The sequence below is a fragment of the Oryzias latipes genome, chromosome 21 (assembly GCF_053564925.1).
Source record: "Oryzias latipes strain Hd-rR chromosome 21, Olatipes_Hd-rR_3.1".
In the NCBI taxonomy this organism is placed as follows: Eukaryota; Metazoa; Chordata; class Actinopteri; order Beloniformes; family Adrianichthyidae; genus Oryzias; species Oryzias latipes.
Window position 1 is genome coordinate 14,717,515 of NC_136257.1, and position 26,691 is coordinate 14,744,205.

The window sequence follows — 26,691 nt, forward strand, 5'->3', positions numbered from 1 at the left end:
ACCTGGATCTGCGCAGACAGTATGTCTCTGAACACCTCAGAATTCATTGGGCTGCTTCTGTCCTGTGTCACGTCATCAATAAACACTAGTGTCCCAGTGCCACTAGCAGCCATGCACGCCCAGGCCATCACACTGCCTCCACAGTGATTTACTGATGATGTAGTGTGCTTTGGATCATGAGCTTCTCCATACTTTTCTCTTGCCATCATTCTGGTAGAGGTTGATTTTGGTTTCATCTATCCAAAGAATGTTTTTCAAGAACTGTGCTGGCTTTTTTTAGATTCTTTTTAGCAAAGTCCAATCTAGCCTTCCTATTCTTGAGGCTTATGAGTGGCTTGCATCTTGCAGTGTACCCTCTGTATCTACTTTCATGCAGTCTTCTTTTTATGGTAGACTTGGATATTGATACGCCTACCTCCTGGAGAGTGTTGTTCACTTGGTTGGCTGAAAGTCTGCACTTCAATGGCATCTGAGTTGTTTTATTTAAAATTCACTGTGGTAATGTACAGAAATAAAATTAGAAAATGTGTCTGTGTCCAAATATTTATGGTCCTGACTGTATCTCTCTATCTCACTCTTTTCTCTGCCTCTCTCTGACAAACAGAACTACTCAGTGACGTGTGGTAAGCTTCATGGCTGGTGAGGCACTGACTCTTCTGAAGTCAGATTTACTATTATAAAACTGAATATTTCACCATTTATCCTACAGTATTTAACAGGTAATTCTTTATAACTCATCAATATTCCTCTTTAAATGACCCTTACACCAACAAATACCCAATTATCTGGACAGAGCATCCTTCTGGTGTCTGAGTAATTCATATTCACAATAAACACATTAAATGCATTACATTTCAGATGTGTGTAGCATAAATTAAATGTTGACCTTCAGTAAGAATGTTTTACTTTTATAACTTTTCTTTTTCTTTTTTATTTAAAAACTAATGATTGAATTTTTGCATGACAAACTGATAATTGATGGAATATTAAAATATTCACACAAGCATGTTCAATCAGGTGTGTTTTCCAAACTACATCGCAAAATTTCTTACCTTGCTGGAGTGATGGGATCGCTGTGGGATTTCTGGCATCTCTTGTTTCTAATCCTCTGCTAATCAGGTTTATTTTCAGTCGTGGCCCCTCTGAGCAGTTCCTTTACGTGAGCGTCAGTCAGAACGGACCGATGCCTTGATTTCACGTATTTTAAGGTAATAAACAGGGACTCACAGACACATATTGAGGAGAACATCGACAGCAGATTGAGAGCAGCTCTTTTACACACGGTTATTTTTCCGCTGGCACAGTTTTCCAAAACGTAACAGGGCCTTCTTTCAAAAGTGATTTCAGCTTATCTCCAGTTCGCTCGCTGCCTCATCAGTGACAAGCGGGGATGTCAGGCAGTCACTCTCTGCATTAGAAGGATCGATGAGAAAAGTGATCTGCGGTGGTTTCTGCTGCAGGTCCTCAAACCGCAAAGTAAAGTTTCCGTCCAGCAAGCAGCGTCACGTTCTTCGCTTTATTTATTTGGATTCCAGCCTTCTGCTGTGAGCTCCGCAAAGGAGGAACGTGGGATGATTGCCGTTTTGAATGTGCACTTTGAAAAGCTTTAACTTGTTAATAAAGGAGACAATTTGTGTCAGATCAGGAAGTGACTTGCCATTCCATTCAGTAAAAAAGTAAGAATCTTCCCATTCTTCCAGAAACGTCCTGTGTTTATCTTTATACTCTGAATTTCGCCATTTTGACCATGAGGGTAACAGTCTGCATACGACGGAGTTTTAGGGCCACGGGGAGGAAAAAAAATTCTGGCCAACATGACGAGATTAAAGTCGTCATGTCGACTTTAATCTCGTCATGACGAGAAAAAACTCGACACAAGTTTCGAGAAAAAACTCGTCCTGTCGAGATAAAAGTCGATATAAAGTTTCGAGATTAAAGTCGCAATGTTGCGCGCGAGCAGTGAAGCTGAGTCTTTCAGGAATATTCAGTGTTATGGCTAATGTTAGAGAGCTAGTGGCTTCGTATTTAAGAGTTTACGACAGAGTTTTATGGCCACCAAAAAAAAGAAATTTTATTAGGAGATAAAAACTCGTAAATTTACGGGAAAAAAAAGTCATAGATTAACAAGGAGAAAACCCCGAAGTTGTCTGTTTATCGGAGCATCGCTTGAAGATGAACTATGTGGAGCCTTTTGTGAAGCTTTATTTCCGGATTATAGGTTTAAAACAGAGATTCTGAGTCTTTTGGCGACTCAAAATCAGATTATTTTCCGTGTAGTAGTCTTTCCGGGGTTCGGTGTCGGTAAAGCGGAGTTTCATATGTAAAATAAGGAGCTCAGAGACACGTTTGGGTGTAGAGGATCGCTGCAGCCTTTATTCTCCCTTTCATTCACATAACCTGAAGTTCATCTGTCACCTTACGTCATGAACCTGTCATCCGATCACCAATGTGGAAGTAAACAGTGTTACATACGCCCCCTCCTGCAGATGAAGCGACCCGTTTGATCATTAAAAAACAAAGATGAATGAAAATAGTCTGTTATATTAGCATTACAACGTTGAAAAAGGCAAAAAGTGCTTCTCCTCCTCAGATGGAAGCATCACACAAACGTAGAGATCTTGTCTTTGGTGGAGGAAGAAAGGATTCAAGCAAACAGCTGCAGGGACACCCGATGACGGCTTCATCAGGCTGCAGAGATCCTGCAAACCAACCATCAATAAATACAACTTTAATAACTTGTAAATCAAACAAATGAGCTTCCAGACATCTGGGACGTTATCAATTAACATTCAGCTCACCTGTTAACAAAGTTTAGTCGGTCTGCTCTGCTGCTGCGCGGCGTTCACCTGCTGCTCTGCGTGCTGCTCACTTCCACAATAATCTCGTAAATTTATGAGTTTTTTTGCTCGCGCGCAACATTGCGACTTTAATCTCGAAACTTTATTTCGACTTTAATCTCGACAAGACGAGTTTTTTCTCGAAACTTTGTGTCGAGTTTTTTCTCGTCATGACGAGATTAAAGTCGACATGACGACTTTAATCTCGCCACGTTGGCCAGAATTTTTTTTCCTTACCGTGGCCCTAAAACTCCGTCGTACTGCACGCATATGAAATGTTTAGTTATTTTTTCCGGCATTGGGTGTAACCCGTTCAAATGTCTGGCGGTCACCTGTGTATCGGGAGCAGCATCAGAACACACACACTGCCAAATTACTTTTATTATTGTTTATTTTTAATACCCTCTGATGGATTTGAGTGTGGTTTAAGAGGGAAATCACTATGAAATGAGGCGCTTTAAAACTGTGGCAACAAACTGTGGCTACTTGACCTTCAGAACCTTAAGAGACAAACGTGAGGAACAGATTCATTTGTTTCTGTGATCGAAACCAAAATGACTAATAAGTCTTAACTATTTGTCTTATTTTCCTCTTCACATGATTTAAATGTAGAAATTTCATATAAACCTAGATTTAATATTGACATACGTTTTTTTTTCCATTACATATTTATATCTGGTCTAATATGAAATTTACAATTATTTAGGTAAAAATGTATGTAGATATATGTCTGTTTTTTCTGTAGTAATAAAAATTCTCCTTGCAATGAAATTTTCATTAAATAGTTTTCTAAATAGTTTATTTGCATTTGATGTCATTTTAAGGGTTCAAAGAATGCAGGCCGAATGGTTGGCCTTCACAACCCCTGTTGTAAACTGACAAAGTGTTGCTCTAAAATGTAAATGATAATCATATTAGTCTAATGCTAAAATTAATGATTACTTACCTTATTTCCTATTTAAATAATAGAATGTTAATTATGCTTTGTATAGTTTTGTTCTATTTTTGTTAAAGAAATCTGTGGAGGCTCTGTCACCTCTTTTCTTCCACACTGTCAAACTCCCCTTCAATCACATCTATCATCCGTTCCCTGCTTCCTTTGAATCTCATTCCCCGTTCAATCAGCTTTCTTTTCCTGTCCTTTAGATTTGGTCCTGACCTTCTACCCATCAAACCTCTGGATAAACATAATGACTTCTCATGTGCTTTCTCCTTCTACCCCCCCCCCCCCCCCCCCCCATCTCGTTCACGCTGAGGTTGTTATTTTCACACCATGTCATCAGACTGAACACCACCCTCGTTCAGACTTCTTCATCCCTGTCCGTGATCCGTCCTATCATTGCAGTGTCATCAGTAAACTCCAGGATGGTGTTTGTTTTTGTGGTAGGTGACAGTCATGTGTGAGCTGTTTAAAGGAATGAGCTGAGAACACCCCCCTGTTGGGGGCCTGTGTGATCCATGGTGATGGCTAAGGTTTTTTTTAATCCTGTCAGACTAAACCCCACAACCAGGAAGGCACAGGCCTCATTCATGCTGTGCTTTAGAACGTACTAGTGGAACTTCAGAGGTCTCTTTTGGACCCCCCCCCCCCCCCTTTGAAGGTCATTGCATTTTTAATCTCTGTTTTACACATGAATATTTTTTATAATTTAATAACTGAACAAGTGTATTATCCAAAAATAAAAAATAAACAAAGTACAAAACCTTTATCAAAGTGACCTGATTTGGTGGTTGGATGTCCAGATGAAACAGTGATTATAACCCTCTTGTCTTCAATGCTTCTTAAAACTTAAAAATCTGTTGTTGTCTATAGTTTGCTGTGGCCTGTGCAACAGTAGCTTCATTTCAAGCTGGTGTTTTAGACTTTGTTTTACTAACTGCACCTGACTAACTACATAGTTTTTAGGGATCTTTTGGAACGCTGCATCATCTCTTGTTTGACAGAGGTTTAATTGTTGCTTTCACCAGACCAGAAGAAAGAGATGCATATTTGAGATGTTACTCTCAGGCCAGGCAAGCAATCTAGCCACAGGGGTTGAATCTAGCCACAGGGGTTGCAATCTAGCCACAGGGGTTGAATCTAGCCACAGGGGTTGCAAGCCAGTAACTTCTGTGCCGGTCCCAAGCCCGGATAAATAGAGAGGGTTGCGTCAGGAAGGGCATCCGGCGTAAAAATTGCCAAAATAACCATGCGAATCATCCACAACACTTTAGACATACCGGATCGGTCGAGGCCCGGGTTAACAACGACCGCCACCGATGCTGTTAACCTACAGGGTGTCGGTGGAAATTTGACTACTGTTGGTGGAAGAAAGAGGGGAGGCAGAAGGGTCCGTGGCCAGAGAGAGAAGGGGAAAGGCAGGAACATAGGTTTGAGAATAGGGACTCTTAACGTTGGCACAATGACAGGGAAAGGCAGAGAGCTGGCAGACATGATGGAGAGAAGGAAGGTAGATGTACTGTGTGTGCAGGAGACAAGGTGGAAGGGCAGCAAGGCACGTAGTATTGGAGGAGGATACAAACTGTTCTATCATGGTGTTGATAGGAAGAGAAACGGGGTAGGAGTGATTCTGAAGGGGGAGTTTGTGAACAGTGTTCTAGAGGTGAAAAGAGTCTCAGACAGGATGATGAGCCTAAAGTTAGAAATTGAAGGGGTGATGGTGAATGTAGTCAGTGGGTATGCGCCACAGGTTGGCTGTGAGTTAGAAGTGAAGGAGAGATTCTGGAGTGAGTTGGATGAGGTCATAGAGAGTTTTCCCAGAGGAGAGAGAGTTGTTATTGGAGCAGACTTTAATGGGCATGTTGGTGAGGGCAACAGAGGTGATGAGGAGGTGATGGGCAGGTTTGGTGTGAAGGAAAGGAATCTGGAGGGACAGATGGTGGTGGACTTTGCAAAGAGGATGGAAATGGCGGTAGTCAACACTTACTTCCAGAAGAGAGAGGAACAGAGAGTGACATACAGAAGTGGAGGTAGGAGTACTCAGGTGGACTACATCCTATGTAGACGAGGTCATTTGAGAGAGGTTAATGACTGCAAAGTGGTGGTAGGAGAGAGTGTAGCCAGACAGCACCGCATGGTGGTGTGTAAGATGACTCTGGAGGTCAGGAAGAAGAAGATAGGGAAAACAGAAAAGAAGACCAAGTGGTGGAAGCTACAGAATGAAGAAACTTGTGAGGAATTTAGGCAGAAGTTGAGGCAGGTCCTGGGTGGTCAGGATGAGCTTCCAGAGGACTGGAAAACTACAGCAGAGATTATCAGGGAAACAGGTAGGAAGGTGCTAGGTGTGTCATCTGGAAAGAGGAAAGACGGTAAAGAGACTTGGTGGTGGAATGAGGAAGTACAGGAATGCGTCCAGAGGAAGAGGTTGGCTAAAAGGAAGTGGGATGTAGAAAGGACTGAGGAAGGTAGACAGGAGTACAAGGAAGCGCAGCGTAGAGTGAAGAGAGAGGTGGCAAAGGCCAAACAGAAAGCTTACGATGAGCTATATGACAGGTTAGACACAAAGGAAGGAGAGAAGGACTTGTACAGGCTAGCCAGACAGAGAGACAGAGATGGGAAGGACGTGCAACAGATAAGGGTGATTAAGGACAGAGATGGAAAGGTGCTAACAACCCAGGAGAGTGTACAGAAAAGATGGAAGGAGTATTTTGAGGAGCTGATGAACGAGGAAAATGACAGGGAAAGAAGGGAGGAAGATGTGGTTGTTGTGGAGCAGGAAGTAGCAGAGATTGGAAAGGATGAGGTTAGGAAGGCTCTGAAAAGGATGAAGAGCGGAAAGGCCGTTGGTCCTGATGACGTACCTGTGGAGGTATGGAAGTGCTTAGGAGAGACAGCAGTGGAATTTCTAACAAGGTTGTTCAATAGGATTTTAGAGAGTGAGAAGATGCCTGAGGAATGGAGGAGAAGCGTTCTGGTCCCGATCTTTAAGAACAAGGGTGACATGCAGAACTGCAGCAACTATAGAGGAATAAAGTTGATGAGCCACACAATGAAGCTGTGGGAAAGAGTAGTGGAAGCCAGGCTTAGGAAGAAGGTGGAGATCTGTGAGCAGCAGTATGGTTTCATGCCCCGTAAGAGCACCACTGATGCCATTTTTGCTTTGAGAATGTTGATGGAAAAGTACAGAGAAGGTCAGAAGGAGCTGCATTGTGTGTTCGTAGATTTAGAGAAGGCGTATGACAGGGTGCCGAGGGAGGAGCTGTGGTACTGTATGAGGTCGTCTGGAGTGGCAGAGAAGTATGTCAGAGTAGTTCAGGACATGTATGAGAGAAGTATGACGGTGGTGAGATGTGCTGTAGGTCAGACAGAGGAGTTCAAGGTGGAGGTGGGACTACACCAAGGATCAGCTTTGAGTCCTTTTTTGTTTGCTATGCTGATGGACAGGCTGACAGACGAGGTCAGACAGGAATCTCCCTGGACAATGATGTTTGCGGATGACATTGTAATTTGCAGTGAGAGTAGAGAGCAGGTGGAGGAACAGCTAGAGAGGTGGAGGTTTGCTCTGGAAAGAAGAGGTATGAAGGTCAGTCGTAGTAAGACAGAATACATGTGTCTGAACGAGAGGGATCAAGGTAGAAGCGTTAGGTTACAGGGGGCTGAGGTGAAGAAGGTGCAGGAGTTTAAGTACTTGGGGTCAACAGTTCAGTGTGATGGGGATTGTGGAAAAGAGGTGAAGAGGCGAGTGCAGGCAGGTTGGAGCGGTTGGAGGAAAGTGTCAGGAGTGTTGTGTGACAGAAAAGTGCCAGCAAGACTCAAAGGAAAGGTGTACAAGACAGTGGTGAGACCAGCTCTGCTCTATGGGTTAGAGACGGTAGCAGTGAGACAGAGACAAGAGGCTGAGATGGAGGTAGCAGAGATGAAGATGCTGAGGTTCTCCTTAGGAGTGACCAGGTTAGACAGGATAAGGAACGAGTACATCAGAGGGACGGCTCATGTTGCCTGTGTTAGCGACAAAGTCAGAGAAGCCAGACTGAGATGGTTTGGACATGTTCAGAGGAGGGATAGTGGATACATTGGTAGAAGGATGTTGGAGATGGAGCTGCCTGGCCGGAGGGCAAGAGGACGGCCAAAGAGGAGATATATGGATGTCTTAACAGAGGACATGAAGTTGGCTAACGTTAGGGTAGAAGATGTCCATGATAGAGTGAGGTGGAAAAGGATGATTCGCTGTGGCGACCCCTGATGGGAAAAGCCGAAAGAGAAAGAAGACTCTCAGGCCAGGCAAGCGCTTGGAGTCAGGACATGTTTTGAAAAAGCCCCTCGGACTAAAACCTTGGTCACAACTGCTCTTACGTGTGGATCCGGGCTGCACATGAGGAAAAAATATGCACACCTTAATGGGGCATGGCCAGCATGAAGCTGTGGACCGCTCGGTGAGCCGTAAAGAAAAAATGTTCATGTACATTCATTTTCTACAGTAATGCTGAGAGCGGCAGGTCATAGTGAACATAAACACAACACCTAGGGTAAGCAAGGGTGAAATAGCTGAGACTCAGGCCCGTCGTACAGATTTTTTTTTTTTAAGCCCCTCAAATCCTGCGTACTTCACAAGAAGCCAGATAAAGCTGTTCACTTGATAAGTGTGCACTCCTTGTGTGCCGCGTGACTGTTAGAAATGAAGAAACTAGGCGATCATCCTTAGATTATCCTACGGGCACATCCTGTAACAACTACAGTGAGGTGTAAAGACCCTGTACGACAGCAAAAGTACATATAACTTACATTAGCGTTACAAATATGAATGAAAAATCCTACTTTCTATTTTCATGACGTATCTGAAGGTGGCCGCACAAGCCACAGGAGAACTGCGAGACACACCCGCGCTCCCACCCTCCAGGGAGCCGGACAATCCAAAAACCCATAGCAACCGTACAGGTCAACCAACCCCTTGTACAGGTGCATGTGACTTAGGCTTAAGGTTTAAACCAAAGCTTTGACTGGAGAGTTTTCAGACTAGCTACCTTTTGAAAAAGACAATTTGAGGGAGATGGGTCCACTAATCTATTAATAAAACAAAAACGTGGCCCTACTTATGCACACATTTTTAGGCTCCCTCAAATGATATTAAAGGATTTTTTTTTATTCATTGTCATAAACAAAGAAAGTAGAAATTTAAGAAACCAGTTTGAAAGTGTTTAATTCCAAAGTTTTTGTCTGAAGTTGGACTTTTAGCATGGTAGGTGAGAAACATAATCAGGAGCAAGACTTCATAGCAACCATCCCTAAAAAGAATTAGTTCTTTCATTTGTTAGCTAAAAATGTTTTTTTTTTCTAATCCTGCAAATACATGCAAAGCTGTCAGTATTTTGCAACAGTTTGCACTCTGTCTAATTCCTGTCAGCAACAAATTTCATCAATTAGAAAAACAAGTGGACAGATTTTAGATCGCCCTAGTTACTAAAAGTTTAAAAAATCCCTTATCTAAGGCTAAATATTGTAATGCAATCTATGAGATGTAAGTATCTGTCCATCCTGAATATTTTTACTGGTGCATGCTTTTACAATAGAGGACATTTTGGATCATTTTGCAGACCTGAATACATCGAGGGCGGCATTATTGACAATAGGAAGGATACAGGTAGAGCTGAACAATTTTGAAAAGGACCACTGTCTAACAGCCATTGGTGCTCTTGTGAGTGAATTAAGACAAAACGTTTCTAAAAAAGTGTTTTGATATAATTATCATCTGATTTGAATGATTGTTGATCTTGATCTCCTGATCTGAATTTCAGGTGACTCTTGGGAATTCAGATTAAAACCTTGTGATTTTTTAGATTGGCTCTGAAGTTGGAGAACTCAACTCTTCAGGATGAAGTTTAATTGAAATGTGTTAGGGTATAAAAAAATGTAAAACCAATCGGATCCCAACCATCAAAAGATATGTTTTTGACTGCCCCGGACAGGGGTCAAACTGTGAATACACGTGTGTGGAGCAAACAACTGGCTGCAGAGTTTTACATTCTCTAAATGTTTGAAGTATACGAAGTAAGACGATTTCTCAGTGTAGTTCTTTTCATAGTTTCTATATCTATATGTAGTGTAGCTCAAAATAATAGTATACTTAAAGTTTTTGTGTCATTTTCATGTCAAACCATAAGATTAATTGTTTTAGATTGTGGTGTGAGAAGACCTCTGTGCATTTCAGAAGAGGGATATTTGTTTTGCTGCAGCTAACTGTCCACTATCCCATTGCATTTAAATGGGGATCCCTCTTGAAGAAGGATACCTTGAGTTCAGTTGGTCGTCATGTTGTTTTAAAGCCTTGAATGGTGAAAATCTTCTTTTAAGGTTTTGAATTTGAAGCTGCCCCCAACATAAGAGTAAGCCGACCTGGAGGGACATTTAGTGGGAAATGAAATTGCAAAGGGACACAGCAGCTGAGATGCATTACAGAAGCTGCAAATAGAAGAGGTGGAAGGAGTTAGACAGAAAATGAAGATGGCAAAGAGATGAAATAGGAAGGAGATTGAAGTGGGAGATTCTCATTTATGTTGTTCAGAGGAAACTAAAACAAGATGGCCTAAAGAACAAGTCATTTATTTGAATTGTCACCTTAGGTCACAGCAGGGGCTTCAATGAGTCTTTTTCTTTCAACATAAACACACAGAATGATGTGTGAACCGGTGTGTGTGTTTACTTTGTAATGGAAGGTATGATTGAGTGTCTTACTTTCATCCTTGTCCACAGCAAAGCTGGCTCTGAAAATGAGTCTGCAGGAGTTCTCATTTTGACACACAGTAGATTTATGCAGCAGCAGGAGCTGCAGTCAGATGCTGTTTGCCAAAGTAACAAACTCTGTGGCTTTAAACACACACACACCCCCACACACACAGGAATTACATGGTAATATACACCGGCTGACACCGGCTGGTATTTAATTCTCCCAGTTGCAGAGAAAATTGTGAACAGCAGTGGAAGCAGCATGGTCAGCTCCGGATGCCTAAGATTAAGGATGCATGGGAATATCAGAAGGAATGTGCATATTGACAATGTTTATACTATTATTCTGCTGATAAGACACCTCAATAGAATATTTCTCTGCCTACACGGCTTCATTGGTCATGAAAACGTCAATGCGCTTGCACCAGCTTTAAATTTGTTCACCATGTTGTACCATAAGGATACAGCCTTTTTCTGTCCCTGTCTGTTTCACTTCTTTGACATGCCCGGGGCTTAACAGCAGTGCCAGCAATCACTAAATGGCTTTAAAAAAGAGACCATCATAGCTTTTGTTCATAACATCATGATACCCATATTACTCCAGCAATCCATCAAGTCTTTCAGCTTCGTAGTTTATTGCAGTCGCTCAAAAAGATTATGACAGATTTTGAGTGCCATGTACCACAGAAAAGTGGTTCCAGGTCAGTAAACACAACCAGAATTCACACAGAAGGCCCACTGGATCAAAACTGTTTTCGAGAAAATGAAGGGATTTTAAGTTGCATCATCTGAAAAACAGAGACGTGACTAGACGAACCCTGAGCTTTTATTTTGACACGCATGACATTGTACATCGCACACGTGTCACCATCCTCTCCCCTTCCCACACTCATGGTGCAAAAAAGAAGTACTGTCTATTAAATGGAGCTTTCTTTTATTGGAAGTGGAAGGTTCCTCTTCTGTCTCCTGGCTGGTCGTTTTCCCTTTGGCAAAGAAACTTTCCAAAGATGTTTGTTTTTTACTCATTTTGCTAGCTCCTGGGTTTTATTTTAGCGGTAACCTATCACGTGACCGAGAAGAGCACCTTGTCCTGTGTCAAGAGTGATATAGACGGATGTAACAGAGAATCTGGCAGTTTTTCTAAATAAAACATCTTTCAGTTTCTGTAATAAATTACCGGTCCGCGGCTCTGGGGTTGTGGACCGCTGGTGTAAAGCACCACTTTTTAATTATAACTCACTGCATCTCCCAGGGTCAAGGACCACAACCAGTCTGTTACGTCAGTTTATTCTTCTTGAACGTGGAGATAAACTGCTTAGAGAAACAAAAATGTCGAATGACTGAAGTTATGTTCAAAGTGTGCAGGATGTATGTGAATTTACCAAGTGTGTGAATTTACCCTGTGTCAGGTTTTAAAAAGCTAGTCATCGGTTTCTTTAGGTGAAAAATGAGCTCATTTAATGTGATCAGGTAGAAAGGAGAATTTTTTTTCAATGCCACTCAGAGTCATCTTAATAGAACGAACTATCTGTTCATAAAGACATTAAACAAAAACACAAAATATACAATTGAGACAATTATAAAATGTTAATTGATTTTAGGGTTGGGCGACGTCCCTTAAATTGGCCGTTGACGATGTTTGCTGTCAACCATCGGGATGGACGATGACATTGTCGGGGGGGGGGGGGTATTTTTACATTTTTCGTTCTTATATAACTGCTATTCGTTTTTTTGCTTTTTTCATTTTATTTCCCAACTAATGACTAATCCGCGAAGATCCAGTATAAACTGAGGGAAGTGACTTTAACAAAAAAAGTAACAAACAAAATAGAAAAGAAGTAGTCCGCTCCCGCACTTCACTAGTGAAGTGGACCGGCGGAGTGCGGACTTACAGCTTTGTGTTTGAGGGGAAGGGGGGGGGGGGGGGGGTGCTTTGTTACATGAGCGCTATGTGTGGGAGATTTAAGACTGCGATCCGTCCCGCAGCTCTAGGGGTACAAGCAACCGAACTCAGAACCGGGTCTAAAAGTGTGTGTCTGAGCACAGCTCGGATCGTCAGCACACACAGTGGTTTGAGCTTCAAAGCAGAAATGTCGCTCAGTCCTTAGAAAACATTCAAACAATCACGTGGATTTGTGTTTCCAGTCGTGTCCCGACTAAATAAAGGCCGATTTTATTCTTACATGTTTACGTGCAGCCAGGATGCAGCGCCACCCAAAGCTAATGTTGTTAGCCCGAGCTGACATGTCAATGTATATAGCCGCTCGGTGCTGTTTGACATTGTTTTGTATTGAATTCTTACATTCAATAAAGTTTGAAAAAAAAAGCCGCTCGGCGGAATTTATATCCTTCCGGTTTTCAAACCCTACTGCGCATGTGCGAATGATTTATTCTGACGGAAAGTGTGACCTTAGTGAACGTTTTTATATTCTGAAAACATTTTTCTGGGCCCATGTACATGGTTGGATTTTAATCCGACCATTGATCCCATCAAGATATTTTGTACGTGTAACCGCGGCTTATGGTGTCGACTCGCAACGTGGCGGGGGCGTGGCATCACGATGGTGGTCTCTCCATCGGGATGTCAGTCACCCATCACGATGGACGATGATATCGTCCATCGGCACAACCCTAATTGATTTTATTATCAGTCAGAGATACAAGCGTTAGGTCACGGTGAGCTTTCTAACCGGAAACAGCTGTTTACTAATAAAGTCAGTGTTGAACAAGGAATAAATTGTAGACTTTGGAGAAAAATGGAACTAAAGACTAAGTAACTAATGACTAAAAATAGAGACTAAGGCCTATGTGACCCATAGCAAATAAAAAAGAAGCTAAACTGAAACAATATAAACATAAGAAAGAACAAGTGAGACCTCATCGTGCCAACTTTTATTCTCAGGTTAAAACCTAACTTAAGCATGAATATACATATAATGTTTGTCATTTTTATGTAAAATCTTCCATACATGTTGCTATCATTGAACATGAACAAAAAGTTTGCTTTATTAAAACAATCACTATTTAATAGCGAGTTTTATTAACTCTGAGCTTTTCTGAGTTTTTACATAAAATTACACTTTAATAAATGGGAAAAAAAAAATTTTAAAATGTGTCCTTTGTTTTCCTAGAACCTTTGGTTGACAATCATTATTAAAACAAATATCCCAACTTCCAGACAAATCCAAAGCCTCAGTTAGGAAATGTTCACTACAGATGACATTGTGATGCTGTACAGCCAAAACCAGTTTGAAGTTAAATCAGGAGAAAGACTGCACAGCTTCTGGTAACTGTTGCCAAATCAGAATCCTGTGTGGGAACTATCTTAAGACAGATTTTTCTGAGGACACTGCAGGTTCCTTTTTTTATGTGTGTTTAACATCATCCATCCAACTGAGCATAGTAAACATTTTGCACTCTCATAACTTTGTGGCATTTGCATCTATTGATGGAGGTCAGCACAGGAAGTCATGCCCTTAATTTAGGTTGAGAGTTTCTGTTGGGTTATCCAGGGAGGCAGTAGGACTTGGAGAGGGTTTTGCCTTTCCATCCATAAGGACAAACAAACAAATCGTTTACGTCTCTTAAAAAGGAGAACTTGATCTTACTTGTGTCTCTTTTAGCTCTTTGATTTTTGCGTTGATCTGGTGGAAACTCAACTTTCCTGAAAAGGGAAAAGTGGCGTCTGATTGGCCCATAGGTGCTGCTATCGCATCCTCCAAGCTCAACAATGCCTCAATGCCTGCTGGAGCATAGGCTGTGCATTACACCCCCTCCCCCCCCCCCCCCCCCCCACACACACACATCCTGCTGTTCCACACATTCCTTCAACTGAGACACTGAGACTTACATTCTCTTTCCCTCTGTTTAGTTTTTCTTTAGAACATTTACAAAAAAAGTCCCATTTCAGGAAGTGTCTCAGCAGCTTTCCATCCTTCTTTTGAATGTTTTTTATAAAGTTTCTTCACTGGGGCTACATTAGAAATTTTAGCCTTGCTTTAAATTTGAATCATGTTCGTCAGGAATGAACATAAATGTTCAGAATCAGGATCCCCTGTTTTTTTTTTTTTACATGTGAATGACATTTCAAATCCTGTGTGATGCAGCACAGGTCCTCTTTGCAAAAGATGCAGATGGAATCGGAGTGCACGTTTTTTCCCACCATCAGCAGTTGTTTGTGAGAAATTGACAGAGACAGAAAGGTTACAGAGACCGGTGGGGGGCCGGACCTCCGTCCAAAATACTTAAACCACTTTAAAACACTTGCCTTTGGGCAAGTCTGAGGTCAGGTAACCGACCAAGTGTTCACTGTTGACAAACTTGCTCGATTAACCTTTGTGCTATCTTAGATGACCCCACCCTTACATTGACGTGTTCTCCCTACCATGACAAAGGTGGATAAAGGTGGAAAGATTTCATGTAATCCATGGACACCAGTGAAGATCACAAATCATTGCAGAAAAAAGGTTCAGAGCACTGTCTAGTGGGTCTAGATGACCCAACTCCCAATGTTAAAGTGCCTAGGATAGCACTAACTCATTAAACTCATTTTTTCACAGTCTCAGAATATGCTGAATGTTGTGAATATCTTTTTTGCCCCCTGGAATTCATAGGAAAATGTTCTCTTCTTAGTAAGGTGTTCATTTATTTTGTTCCTTTTAAGGCCTTCGTCACAACTGCCTTTAGGGGTAGATATAGGCTGTCTGTGGGAGATAAATGAACAAACAGGGCGCATAGGAAATACCAGCTGTAGACCACTTGGTGAGCCCGTAGAGCAAAAATGTTCATGCACATTTGTTTCTGTTGCAGGCGACATATCATTACAAAACACATAACATGCAAATTTTCAAAATATCAACCCTACCATATTTTGCACACTGGACAAAGGGATCGTTCGTGCTGCTGAAGTGATAAGTTTGTGCCCCCCCTTGCGCCCCCCCTGGTTGACATTAGGGAAATACTTATACATTCACTACCCTGTGTATGTGGCATTTGTGTAGATTCAATAGGGGCCAGTGCGTGCACCTTACTAAAGACTAGAGTGTAAGGACACCCTACAAGCGCATCACCCGTACGTCATACATACGTGTAACTTTCATTAGCCTTACGAATACTTGATGATACACTTGCGGACGATGCATGACAATCATATGATCTATTTTCATGATGTCCCTTAAGGTGGCCGTACAAACCTCAAGGGACCTGCAAGGCACACCTGCGTTCCCCTTAACCCTTGTGCTATCTTAGATGACCCCACCCCTACATTGACGTGTTCTCCCTACCATGACAAAGGTGGATAAAGGTGGAAGGATTTCATGTAATCCATGGACACCAGTGAGGTTCACAAATCATTGAAGAAAAAAGGTTCAGAGCACTGTCTAGTGAGTCTACATGACCCAACTCCCACTGTTAAAGAGCCTAGGATAGCACAAGGGTTACGATGCAGCCACTCCTTTTTACAACTATCCACTGGCCCGTACAACCCAAAAACATGCAGCACCCTTACGGGTCAACCCCCTATAAAGGTGCATGTGACTAAAGCTTCAGGGAGCTCTCATATGGCTCATATCAGAAAAGTTTACCCACCTGTTGTTTTCTAAATCCTACTTTTTAAGGGACATTTCTTTGGTCGTTGCACCCCAGTGATATCCAACAAACAGCATGACAGATTGCCAACAGTGGCAGCGTTTTGGAGATGTGCCTGCATGAAGCAAAAGTGGACACAGATTTGTTGTTACTGTTAGTCACAGGTGTCAAACTGCCGTCCAGGTATTCAATAGCTAGTAGAACAGCAACATGTGACAAACCCGCAGGACAGTAAAGCTGGAGAGCTGGAGTTTGACACCTTGCAAGAAGTGATGGAGGAAATACAGTGAATGTAGACATCCAGTAGATCCTGTAGCTTTGTCCTTCTCTTGACTTCAGCAAGTAGTCGTTCAAAAATGTAGAACAAACGCCATCTTTGTCACTTCTGGATGGATTTTTTGTTTTGTTTTTGACACTTTTTGTCCTCTCCCTGCAGGCTCTGTTGAAAATGGACTGTCAGGGTTTGGTAGCCAGATTGGTCATGGACTTTGTGCTCCTAACCACTGCTGTGGAAATTGCTGGACGATGGAGGGAGCTGGCTGAGAAGCTTGTTAAGATTTCCCGCCAGCAGATGGACGCTTATGAGGCACCGCACCGTGACCGAAACGGAGTGGTAGACAGTGAGGTATACATGTTTCACACCAGATCGCTGCCTACAAAATGCACGTTATATGCAATGTTATAAAAACAAATCTTTATAATGTCGTTTATATTCAACATGCTTTTATTAGTCAACACTGAATCTGCAACTTAAAAGCAGCTTCTGACTCAAAAAAATGTCACTGCAGTGGTGCTGTTCTTTTGACGCGTTTGTGTTGCAATTGCATTCCTACGGTGGCCCTGAAAGTGCAAATCACATCAACAAATCACTTGATAATAATTTAAAAAGCAAAAAATAAATTAAAAAAATTACATTTTAGAAATCCAAACTAAATTCCACAAACCAAAACTCAATTGCAAAAAAAAAAGAAATGCAGTCGCTCCAAAATAAATATATAGCATTACCTGCGATAATGCAAGTGTGAATGCTGTAAGTTGAATGTGTGCTGTGAATCCATTTGTAATGGATTTACCGCATGGAAAGGGAGGGTGTTGCTCTAAACCAATGACCCAAAGATGAATTTCTCATGAATTGCTTCCGCTCTGCAGAAAACTACGTCCTAGAAAGCGACAGTTTTTTTTTTTTTATTTGGCTAAAAATTGCATAATTATAATTGAAAGACCACTGAAAAGGCTTTGAAAAATAGATCAAAAGATGATTGGGGTGGGAGTTTAAGGATGAAATCCACTCACAGGTTCCTGCTGAGTGCAAACTGATGACAGTAACTGCTTGCATCTCTAGCATTTTGTTGCCCATCTCAATACAGAGAACAATCAAAGCTTTTTGTAATCACCAACCTCTCTTTTGGTTTTAGTTATAAATTTATTTTTAGTAAATTCTCAGTTTGTTGTTTGTATATTTTTGGGTTTACTGGCAAACATGCCCAGAATTAAACTGAGATTGTTGCATCACCCAGCCTTTTGCTTCATTGATCAGGAAATAACGTATACTGAAGCTGTAGTTTCATTCCCTTTCATTAACTACAAATCCCAAACAGTGTGTCTTTGTTTTAACAAAGCTAGGCCAAATCCGGATGCTCTGAAGCACAGAGGTTTGCATTTACATGTAAGCTATGACTTATTCTTTCAGCATACATTTTTAAAGTTATAAAACTGATGATGTTATGCATTTCCAAGCACTGGCAGCTATGTGCTAATGTAGCTCACCAGCGATTATTGATGACGTCATTGATGCCGTCCGAATTTGATTAAACTATTTTTCCATATATCTCCGCTTGGAGGGCTTGATGTAGGGATAAGGAGAAGCCGTAGGGGTAGGGGAAGAATTCAGATCCAGCCTTTGCTTTGGTGCATCAGACATGCTGAAGACACAAGCAGTTGAACATATACAGTCGGTATTTTGAGGTAGATCCTGTTCAGTGGTGTAACATCTGATTTGTGTGTGCAGGCCATGTGGAAGCCCGCCTATGACTTCCTGGTCACATGGGCAGCTCAGATCGGCGACAGCTACAGGGACGTGATCCAGGAGCTGCACATGGGTCTGGACAAGATGAAAAGCCCCATCACAAAGCGCTGGAAGCACCTGACTGGCACGCTCATCCTGGTCAACTGTCTGGATGTGCTGCGAAGCTCCGCCTTCAGTCCAGCTGTTCAGGACGACTACGCCATCTGAGGCCCCTCCCATTCCCCACCACACGCTGCAGATTTGCTGTCCACTGTCGTACATGGTGGTTCTGTTACTGCAGCACTGCCTGCAGTTCTTCAAACACAGGGAACTCCAGCAGACTGCACAGCGCTGCGTGGAGCTCTGTGACTCCCAGCTGATCTTGCACTCTTCTATATTTTTTGTACTCTAGTTATGGCACAGCATATTTGTAGAGCGACTCTCTGGACTCTTTGGTTAACAACTGTGGATTTCATGCCAAGAGACACTATTTTTAAGTAAAATGATTTTGTCTTGTATGTATAAATAATACAATTTGTTACCTTATTGCTCCTGTGTCAGACCTGCTATATTTATTTGTTTTTCTCTATCACATAGTCTCTTTTGACATTTTTTACAACCAGCAACAGCAACAAAGCATTTAAAAACATACATTTTCCATAACTTTGGGTACACAACACATCTATGGCGTAACTCAACATAACGAGGAGCAGATTGGGACTGGAGTTTGACTTAATGCATCTTTTTTTGGTTGAAAGTGACTAACATGCAATGCTCACTAAGTGAGACGAAGTTGCTTTACAAAAACGAACTGCAAATGATTCATGCTGCAACTCTCAAATGTATTATTTCAACCAATAGGCTATGGGATAGGTTGACAAAGACATGCAGTTCTTGATAGTACCATACCACTTGATCTGTTTCAGGTAATTTGTGGTCTGAAACATTTCTACTATTTGTCCCTAACACAGAAGGAAATATGACATATTTCTCTGTTTCCCTCTAATTTTCATCCAAAACACTGACTGAAAAAGAACATTTTTCTGAAAAAACACTAAGCTTGCATTAGGGCCTAAAGAGCTGGACAGACAATTCAGGTCTATTAGCTTGATTAGATTTTGTCGGATAAGACAAAATCTCCATTTAAGGTCTGAATTACTGCATTGCTTCTCCCACTGATGCTTTGCCAGATAGTTGTACATGTTTGTGTGTCTGACATTTGAAGAAAAATGCCTTTAAATGCCATTTAGTGAGACTAAACTTCTGTTTACTGGGCTCTGTCTGCTAATGATATATTGTTGTTTGCAGGCCCTCTTTCTGAGGAACGCTGGAATTTTAAAATAACAAATATGATTTCACATAACCTCAAGAAATGTTATGAGTTAAGTTTATTTTAATCAGAAACTGTGTGCAAGGTCAGAATCCCATTAGCTGAAGGTGAGGAAGTGCACGAAAAGAAAAATTTGACTTTTTATGCTGTTAAAAAATAGATACATAATTGTGCCTTTTTGGATTTTAGATGACTTTTTTTTTCTAAATGTAAGCAGGAGTTTGGTGACATTTCTGTTGAGTTTCAGCTAAAACTCCAGCTGGACATTTTTTTAATTAGTTTTGGTATTCTTGTTTTACAATCTTTATTTTTCAAAAAACAGTAAGATGTCAAAGTGGTATATCAATTTAAATGAAGGAATATCAAAGTGCATAACCTGTAAAAGATTCCATGTTTTTTTCTATTTGCTCTAGCAGGAACTTAAAAACATGATTTGTACCCAATGTTTCACATTAATTTAGTATGTAGTAGAATTTAGTTTGTTAAAATACAGAATCTGGAAAATAAAAGATACCAAAACAAAAAATAAATAAATAAACTGCCTGAAGTTCTGTAAATAAAAGATATCAAAACCCTATTTTTTCTCAGCTTGGATAATGAAAGCAGACAGTGGCAGTGTTGCACACGTGTTCTCTTTTGAAACTGGGAATGTGGGCTCATGAATTCATGACCTCCAGCACTGAAAGTTTGTCATTTTTTGCCGTTGTTCCAACAGTTCCTCCTCAGCGGTAGCCTTTACCTTCAGGTTTTAAGTCAACCCATTTATATTTTACTTAAAACAATTATTTTGTGAGTTTCTTTTTTATCAGTTTCTATTTACAAAAGGAGTATCCACTCAAGTGCTTCAGAAAAGTTTGGGTGTCTTCAGACCGGATACATTTGGTCCACTTGAAGTGAACCAGAGTACGTTTGGCCCGATAATCTGGAACACATTTTCAGTCTGAATACACCCAAGCGGACCCTGGTCCGGGACCAGGAACCACTCTCTGACCCATCTTTTGAGGTGTTCTTGGTTCATTTTCAATCCGATTGAGCTTCAGTTCAGTCTGAATACAATCTGGAAGCGGAACAACTGGACCAAAACGGCCACCATAGCCGGTCGTCACATGATGTAATAAAATTAGGGAAGAAGGAACCAACTAACCATGGACAAATGTAAAGCAACAATTATCGTGTTACCAGACAGAAAGAAGGGTCCAACTCCTTACTTGTTGGAACATTTATTTTAACACAGCTGAAAACGCTTCTTACTGGCTTTTCTGGGTATCGTTACGCGGCACGGGCCTGGTGCTGCTGTGACGTCATCCTAAAAGCTACCTTGTAGTTTCTTAACAGAATTCTTTTAATACAATGCCATAACACCACAACGGTGAGACACTGAAACCATTGAAATTTGGACCTTCTTGGCCATCTTCTTGCTATTAACCGCCTTGCAGCAAGCCACTACCTTACCAAAGCAGCAGTAAAGTGTTGTACCCGATTTGGCTACAGACATTTAAAACTGGTCAGCAAAATACAAAGTTTAAAAAAGTGAACTATCCCAACAAGGACTGCAAAGCGTAGGACTTCCATTATTTCTTCCTCTAGTTTGCTCTCCAAATTCCTGGCTAATGACTGAAGAGATCTTTATTCACGTGTTTTTTTTTTGTTTCTTTGTTTTTTACAAGCTTTGGTTTGGAAAGGCCGCTTGATGGCAGCGTGAATACAGACCAAACGCAAGGTTCAGGATCCGATCCGGACCAAATTAGGCGGACTTGGTTCAGACCAACAAACATTTCCAGCCTGAATACATCCTTTGGTTGTTTCTTTTCAAGCACAATTTTTGTCAAGGTATGACAGCCCTTGGTGTTCAGATGAATGGCGATGGGTGACCAAGGGTGAAGGTGGAGCTGGTGGTAATCCCTGAAGAGATAGAATAAAGGCGGATTAGATTTCGGAAAATACGAGGCATTTAGCATGAAACTAGATTTAAGACTTGGCTTAAGGAGTCAGCACTCAACCGCATAAAGCAGACGGACTGACGTCAGCTGAAAGGTGATGGGTCCTTATAAAGGCTGCAGGCTGATTAGACGATGAGTGGCAGGTGGGAGGATGAGCACAGGATCCTAACAAACTGTTTAACCCTTGTGCTATCCTAGGAACTTTAACATTGGGAGTTGGGTCATCTAGACCCACTAGACTGTGCTCTGAACCTTTTTTCTTTTAAAGATTTGTGAACCTCACTGGTGTCCATGGATTACATGAAATCTTTCCACCTTTATCCACCTTTGTCATGGTAGGGAGAACACATCAATGTAAGGGTGGGGTCGTCTAAGACAGCACAAGGGTTACAACGTTTATTATTATGAAGAAATTAATAATTGTAAGTTGTGCCCAACTTGAAATATGACACCAAGTCTTTTATGTATCGGAGCAGAGCTGTAAAAGAAAAAGTCTGGAGGAAAATTAACAAGATTTTTGCCGCTTAAACATTTCACAACAAGCCTCTTACAACTAACTGTACATGCATTTGCTAGTTTCGGGGAGTGATGGTCCAGTGTGAACACCGTAAAGCGTATTAAATTCAGTCCAGCATGTTCTTGAACGCTGAACAAATGCCCTGTATGAACGTAGCGCAACACTTCTAGGAACCCAGAAAGGTCATTATCACCCTTGTGCTATCTTAGATGACCCCACCCTTACTTTGACGTGTTAGTCCTACCATGACAAAGGTGGATAAAGGTGAAAAGATTTTATGTAATCTATGGACACCAGTGAAGATCACAAATCATTGAAGAAAAAAAGTTCAGAGCACTCTCTAGTGTGTCTAGATGACCCAACTCCCAAGGATAAAGTGCTTAGGATAACACAAGGGTTAAGATGAAGAACTGATGGTCATGAGCTAATTAACCGCCCCCCCACCCTAAATAAAATTGGTGCACACTTTCATCCTAATTTAGCAAGCGGAAAAATCATGACAGTCTGTTGCTTTGCTGCATGGTTCTTAGAGACTTGTATACAACAGTCTTTGGGAAGGGGAGGAGAAAATGAGATTTACTGTCCCTCTGTCTTTGCCTCCAACAGTCTGCACTACAGAAACAATTAGAGCTTAATTAAATACACAATTTAATGGAGGAGAAAAAAGGAGCCAAAAGGAGTGGAATTAATTAAAGCAGAGAGCTGCCTGACAGGCTTCAAACCGCAGCCTGCAGTGTCTGTAATGAGCTTCCCCAGGGTGACAAGGCTTACCAAACACCACACGCTTCTGTACACGCTTCAAATTCCAAAATAATATATACATGGAGGGGATGAGGTGGAACCCATTTTACACACCGAGCTTTCAGTTCTAGCGTATCTCCCATATTTGCTGGTTTTAATTTTTAATCAGTGCTGTAAATGGGCTTCTGGCTCTAGTGTGCAAAAATGTCAACTGGTGAGAGACACTGTGTGAGTTAAAGGCCACAAAATGCCTGTAGCATTCACATCATTCACGAAAAGGAGTTAAAAGAAGTCTAAGAAGAGTACCTGGAGTTCTCTTTCTGCACACACATCCGGTCTATACTGCATTGCACTGAAGTATAGACCGCATGGAATAAAGGCTCAAGCCAAAGATGGTCGTGTATTTTTCTGGTCTGTGTTTTGGCTTCAGATCAGCTACAGTAGGTAGCAGATGTACACACACATGCAATCTCACATTTACACAATGATACCGGTTCTGCCATACCAGGCAAGGCCCTAAGATGTTGGCCCTTGAACCAGTGAGGGGTTCCCTGTTTTGCCTTGACTTTCACACATGGGCAGGCAAACCTACAAGTTTCCAATCAGAGGACAACCACTGTGCTTTTACACCACAGCCACCCCCGTGCTTCAACACTGGAGATGTCACAGTGACACCTAAATAGCACACCCTTTGACATACCGCAACTTTGTTTACGCGATCACCCTGAAACAGCTGATTTAGACACAGAGTCAGCAACTTTGCATATCGACTAATGTATAGTGTTGCATAACGGCACAAAGCCGATTTTTACCGTGATAGAATCTTGCTGTAGAGTAACCAACTAACCTATGATGCATGTATTTGGACTGTGGAAGGAAGCTGGAGTGCCCATAGAAAAAACACGCGTGCACAGGGAGAACATAAACTCCATACCGGAGGGTCGCAGTCGGGATTCAAACCAGGGCCTTCTTGCTGCAAGGCCACTGCTCCACTGGGCTAACACATCTCAAAAAATTTTGTGAAATTGGTAAAAAAAAAAAATAATGTCTAAAACAAATCTGAAACATCAAACATATTTATGGCACAGAGGTGTGAGCCAGAACCTGCAAAAACCTGAAAACTGCTTTTTGTTCTGCTTCCTTGCTGATAAAAATCCCTGCTCATTCATGAATAACCATAAGTATCAGAACTGATGAAGAGCAAATGTAGCACCTCAAATTCTGAGTTGGATCAGAATTACTCCAGCTTCAGAGGAGCAGTTGAATAGACTAAAGAATAAGTAACCACAGCAATGATTTTAAACATTTGGCTTATTTATAAGATTATGTTGATTAACTAAAAATACTTTCCAAATGATTTTATAACATGGACAATTAAAACTAAAAACTAAAACAAAATTTGTTCACCATGGCTTTGTCTTTTAGATATAGAAAGAAAATTGGTCAACCCTGGGGTTGGTCAAATTTTAGCTTGCAGGGTTTGATCTGTTAGGTACCGGGGCCAGGGCGGCTTGTTTTGTTTCAGTTCACTTCCGGTTTGATTTTTGACATTTCCGGTTACTGGTTCCTCATCACACTTGTTGTCTTTAAGTTCATTCATTGTTCGCACCTGGTTACGCACCTGTTTCCCATTCAATATTGTGTATATATTCTGTGTGTTGTCCGGCACTTGTCGCCAGATCGTTTTGATTACTACTTCGAATTTGATTATAATGAAATCTTTGGTAAACCTACCTTCTGGCTTCCTGCGCTTGTGTCCAAACACCCACCCTGACATTACGATCCGGCCAACATGGACGCAGCGGACGCAAATCCTCCCCGAGCGGATCTCGGCAACCCGGAGTGGGTCATCCGCCAGCAGGATGAGCAGCATGGTTTCCTGCGTAGTGGCATGCTGGAGATGGCCGATCGCCAGGAGCGACAGCTGACGGAACTCTGCAGCCGCATCGACCGCCTAGCCGAGCAGGTTCAGCAGCCTTCACCATCCCACTCGCTTTTTCCTTCCTCCTCCTGATCGGCTCCGATGTCGTCTGTCCAAACTACTCCAGCTCCTTCTGTGCAGCGTGCCCGACCAGAGAGGTTTTCCGGTGACTTCGGCGATTGCAGAGCTTTCATCACGCAATGCGAGCTGCATTTTGAACAACACGCCTCCGCCTTTCCGACGGATCAATCCAAAGTGACCTTTGTGATCTCGCACCTCACGGACAGAGCAGCAGCATGGGCCACAGCGGAATGGCAACGAGGAGCCCCCGCCTGCGTTTCTCTTCCTGCCTTCCTGGAGGCTTTTACCCAGGTATTCCAACACATGAAGCCAGGGAGAGGGGCGGCCCGAGCGCTTATGCGGCTGAGACAGGGGTCTCGGCGGGTGGTGGATTACACCATCGAATTCCGGACTCTCGGTTCTGAGAGCGAGTGGAACCCCGCTGCTCTTACGGACGCCTTCCTGGAGGGTCTTTCCGAGGAAATGAAGGACCATCTCGCGCCACTGGACATTCCATCGTCCTTGGAACCTCTGATAGCCCTCGCTATCAGAATCGACAACCGCCTGCAGGATCGAAGACGGGGACGGCGGACTGTCTGTCCCCGTTCCGAAGAACGTACCAAGGACTCCTCTTCAAGCTCCCCTCATACTCTTTTTGATACCTCCACAGAACCTCCTGCACCCCCTTCGGAGGAACCTATGATTTTGGGACGTGGGCGTCTATCCCCTTCAGAACACAAACGCCGGATGACGGCAGGTGAGTGCCTGTACTGTGGTCAGCGGGGTCATTTCTGCAAGAATTGCCCAAATGCCTCCGCTCGTCATTAAGAGAGGGCACACTGACGAGTGGAGACCAAGCACCCACTATTTCTAATCCTGCCTCGTGTTTATTGGAGGTCTATGTTGTGTTTAAGACTGGGGGGGTCCCTGTTCGGGCATTGTTAGAATCCGGGGGCAGAGCAGAATCTCATGGATGCCGAGTTAGCCAAACAGGCCGGTTTTTCTACTGAGTTACTTCCCCGTCCGTTACAGGTCAGTTCTCTTAATGGAGAGATTGTCTCCACTGTTAACCGTGCCACTGAGCCAGTCCACCTCATTGTTTCTGGTAATCATCATGAGTTCACCCGGTTTTATTTGTTTAAAACCTTTCTTAGTCCTTTTGTTTTGGGGTTCCCCTGGCTCTTGACACATAACCCCGTCATCGACTGGCCCACTAATCGCATCACTCGTTGGAGTGACTTTTGTCATGAAACCTGTTTGCGCTCAGCTCGGCATCCGGGAGTTGACCCCGCGGTCCCAGTCGGGCAGCCATCCTCACCTGACCTGTCTATGGTGCCCCCCCCCCCGAATATCATGACCTGGGGGAAGTTTTTTTCTAAGGATCAGGATCTCTCGCTCCCACCTCACAGGCCCTATGACTGTGCCATTGAGTTACAGCCCGGAGCTGCGCTCCCTAAGAGTCATCTCTATAGCCTGTCGAAGCCGGAGAGGGAGTCCATGGAGCGGTATGTGGCTGATTCCCTCAGGTCGGGCCTGATCAGACCATCCTCATCGCCTGTGGGGGCGGGTTTCTTTTTTCTGGGGAAGAAGGACGGTTCCTTACGGCCCTGCATTGACTATCGGGGTTTGAATGCCATTATGATCAAGAATCGTTATCCCCTCCCCCTAATGAACTCTGCTTTTGAGTCACTGCAGGAGGCCAGGGTATTCACCAGCTGGACTTACGGAACGCCTATCACTTGGTGCATATCAGGGAAGGTGACGAGTGGAAGACCGCCTTCAACACCCCACTCGAACACTATGAGTACTTGGTGATGCCCTTTGGTCTGTCCAACACCCCTGCAGTGTTCCAGGGACTCATTAACGATGTGCTCCGGGACTTCATTCATCGTTTTGTGTTTGTATACTTAGATGATATTATTATTTTTTATAAGGATCCCAGTGAACATAGGCGGCATGTTCGTCTGGTTCTCCAGCGGCTGCTGGAGAACAAACTGTTTGTTAAGGCTGAAAAATGGGAATTTCACTCCTCTTGTGTTTCTTTTTTGGGGTTTGTCATCGCAGGACGGGAGGTGCGACCCGATCCTGCCAAGG

At 42.6% G+C, this 26,691-nt stretch overlaps 1 protein-coding gene and 1 long non-coding RNA gene across 8 annotated transcripts in view; one reads left to right on the top strand and one right to left on the bottom strand.

Moving 5' to 3' along the window:
- Positions 1–19,995, top strand: part of LOC101160607 (SH3 domain-binding protein 4) — a 57,172-nt gene extending 37,177 nt beyond the window's left edge. For all 7 annotated transcript variants that reach the window (XM_004081609.5, XM_078939548.1, XM_011489504.4 and 4 more), the window contains 2 exons: positions 16,520–16,708; positions 18,092–19,995. In XM_004081609.5, coding sequence (XP_004081657.1) covers positions 16,520–16,708; positions 18,092–18,316 — 414 coding nt within the window. In that variant the 3' untranslated portion in view covers positions 18,317–19,995. The remainder of the gene's footprint in view (positions 1–16,519; positions 16,709–18,091) is intronic.
- LOC144988711 (uncharacterized) lies at positions 2,352–3,101 on the bottom strand. The gene is made up of 2 exons (XR_013652686.1): positions 2,799–3,101; positions 2,352–2,699 (listed from the first exon to the last, which is right to left on the bottom strand). It is a non-coding gene; the product is annotated as an uncharacterized LOC144988711 (long non-coding RNA).
- Positions 19,996–26,691: the final 6,696 nt, after the last annotated feature.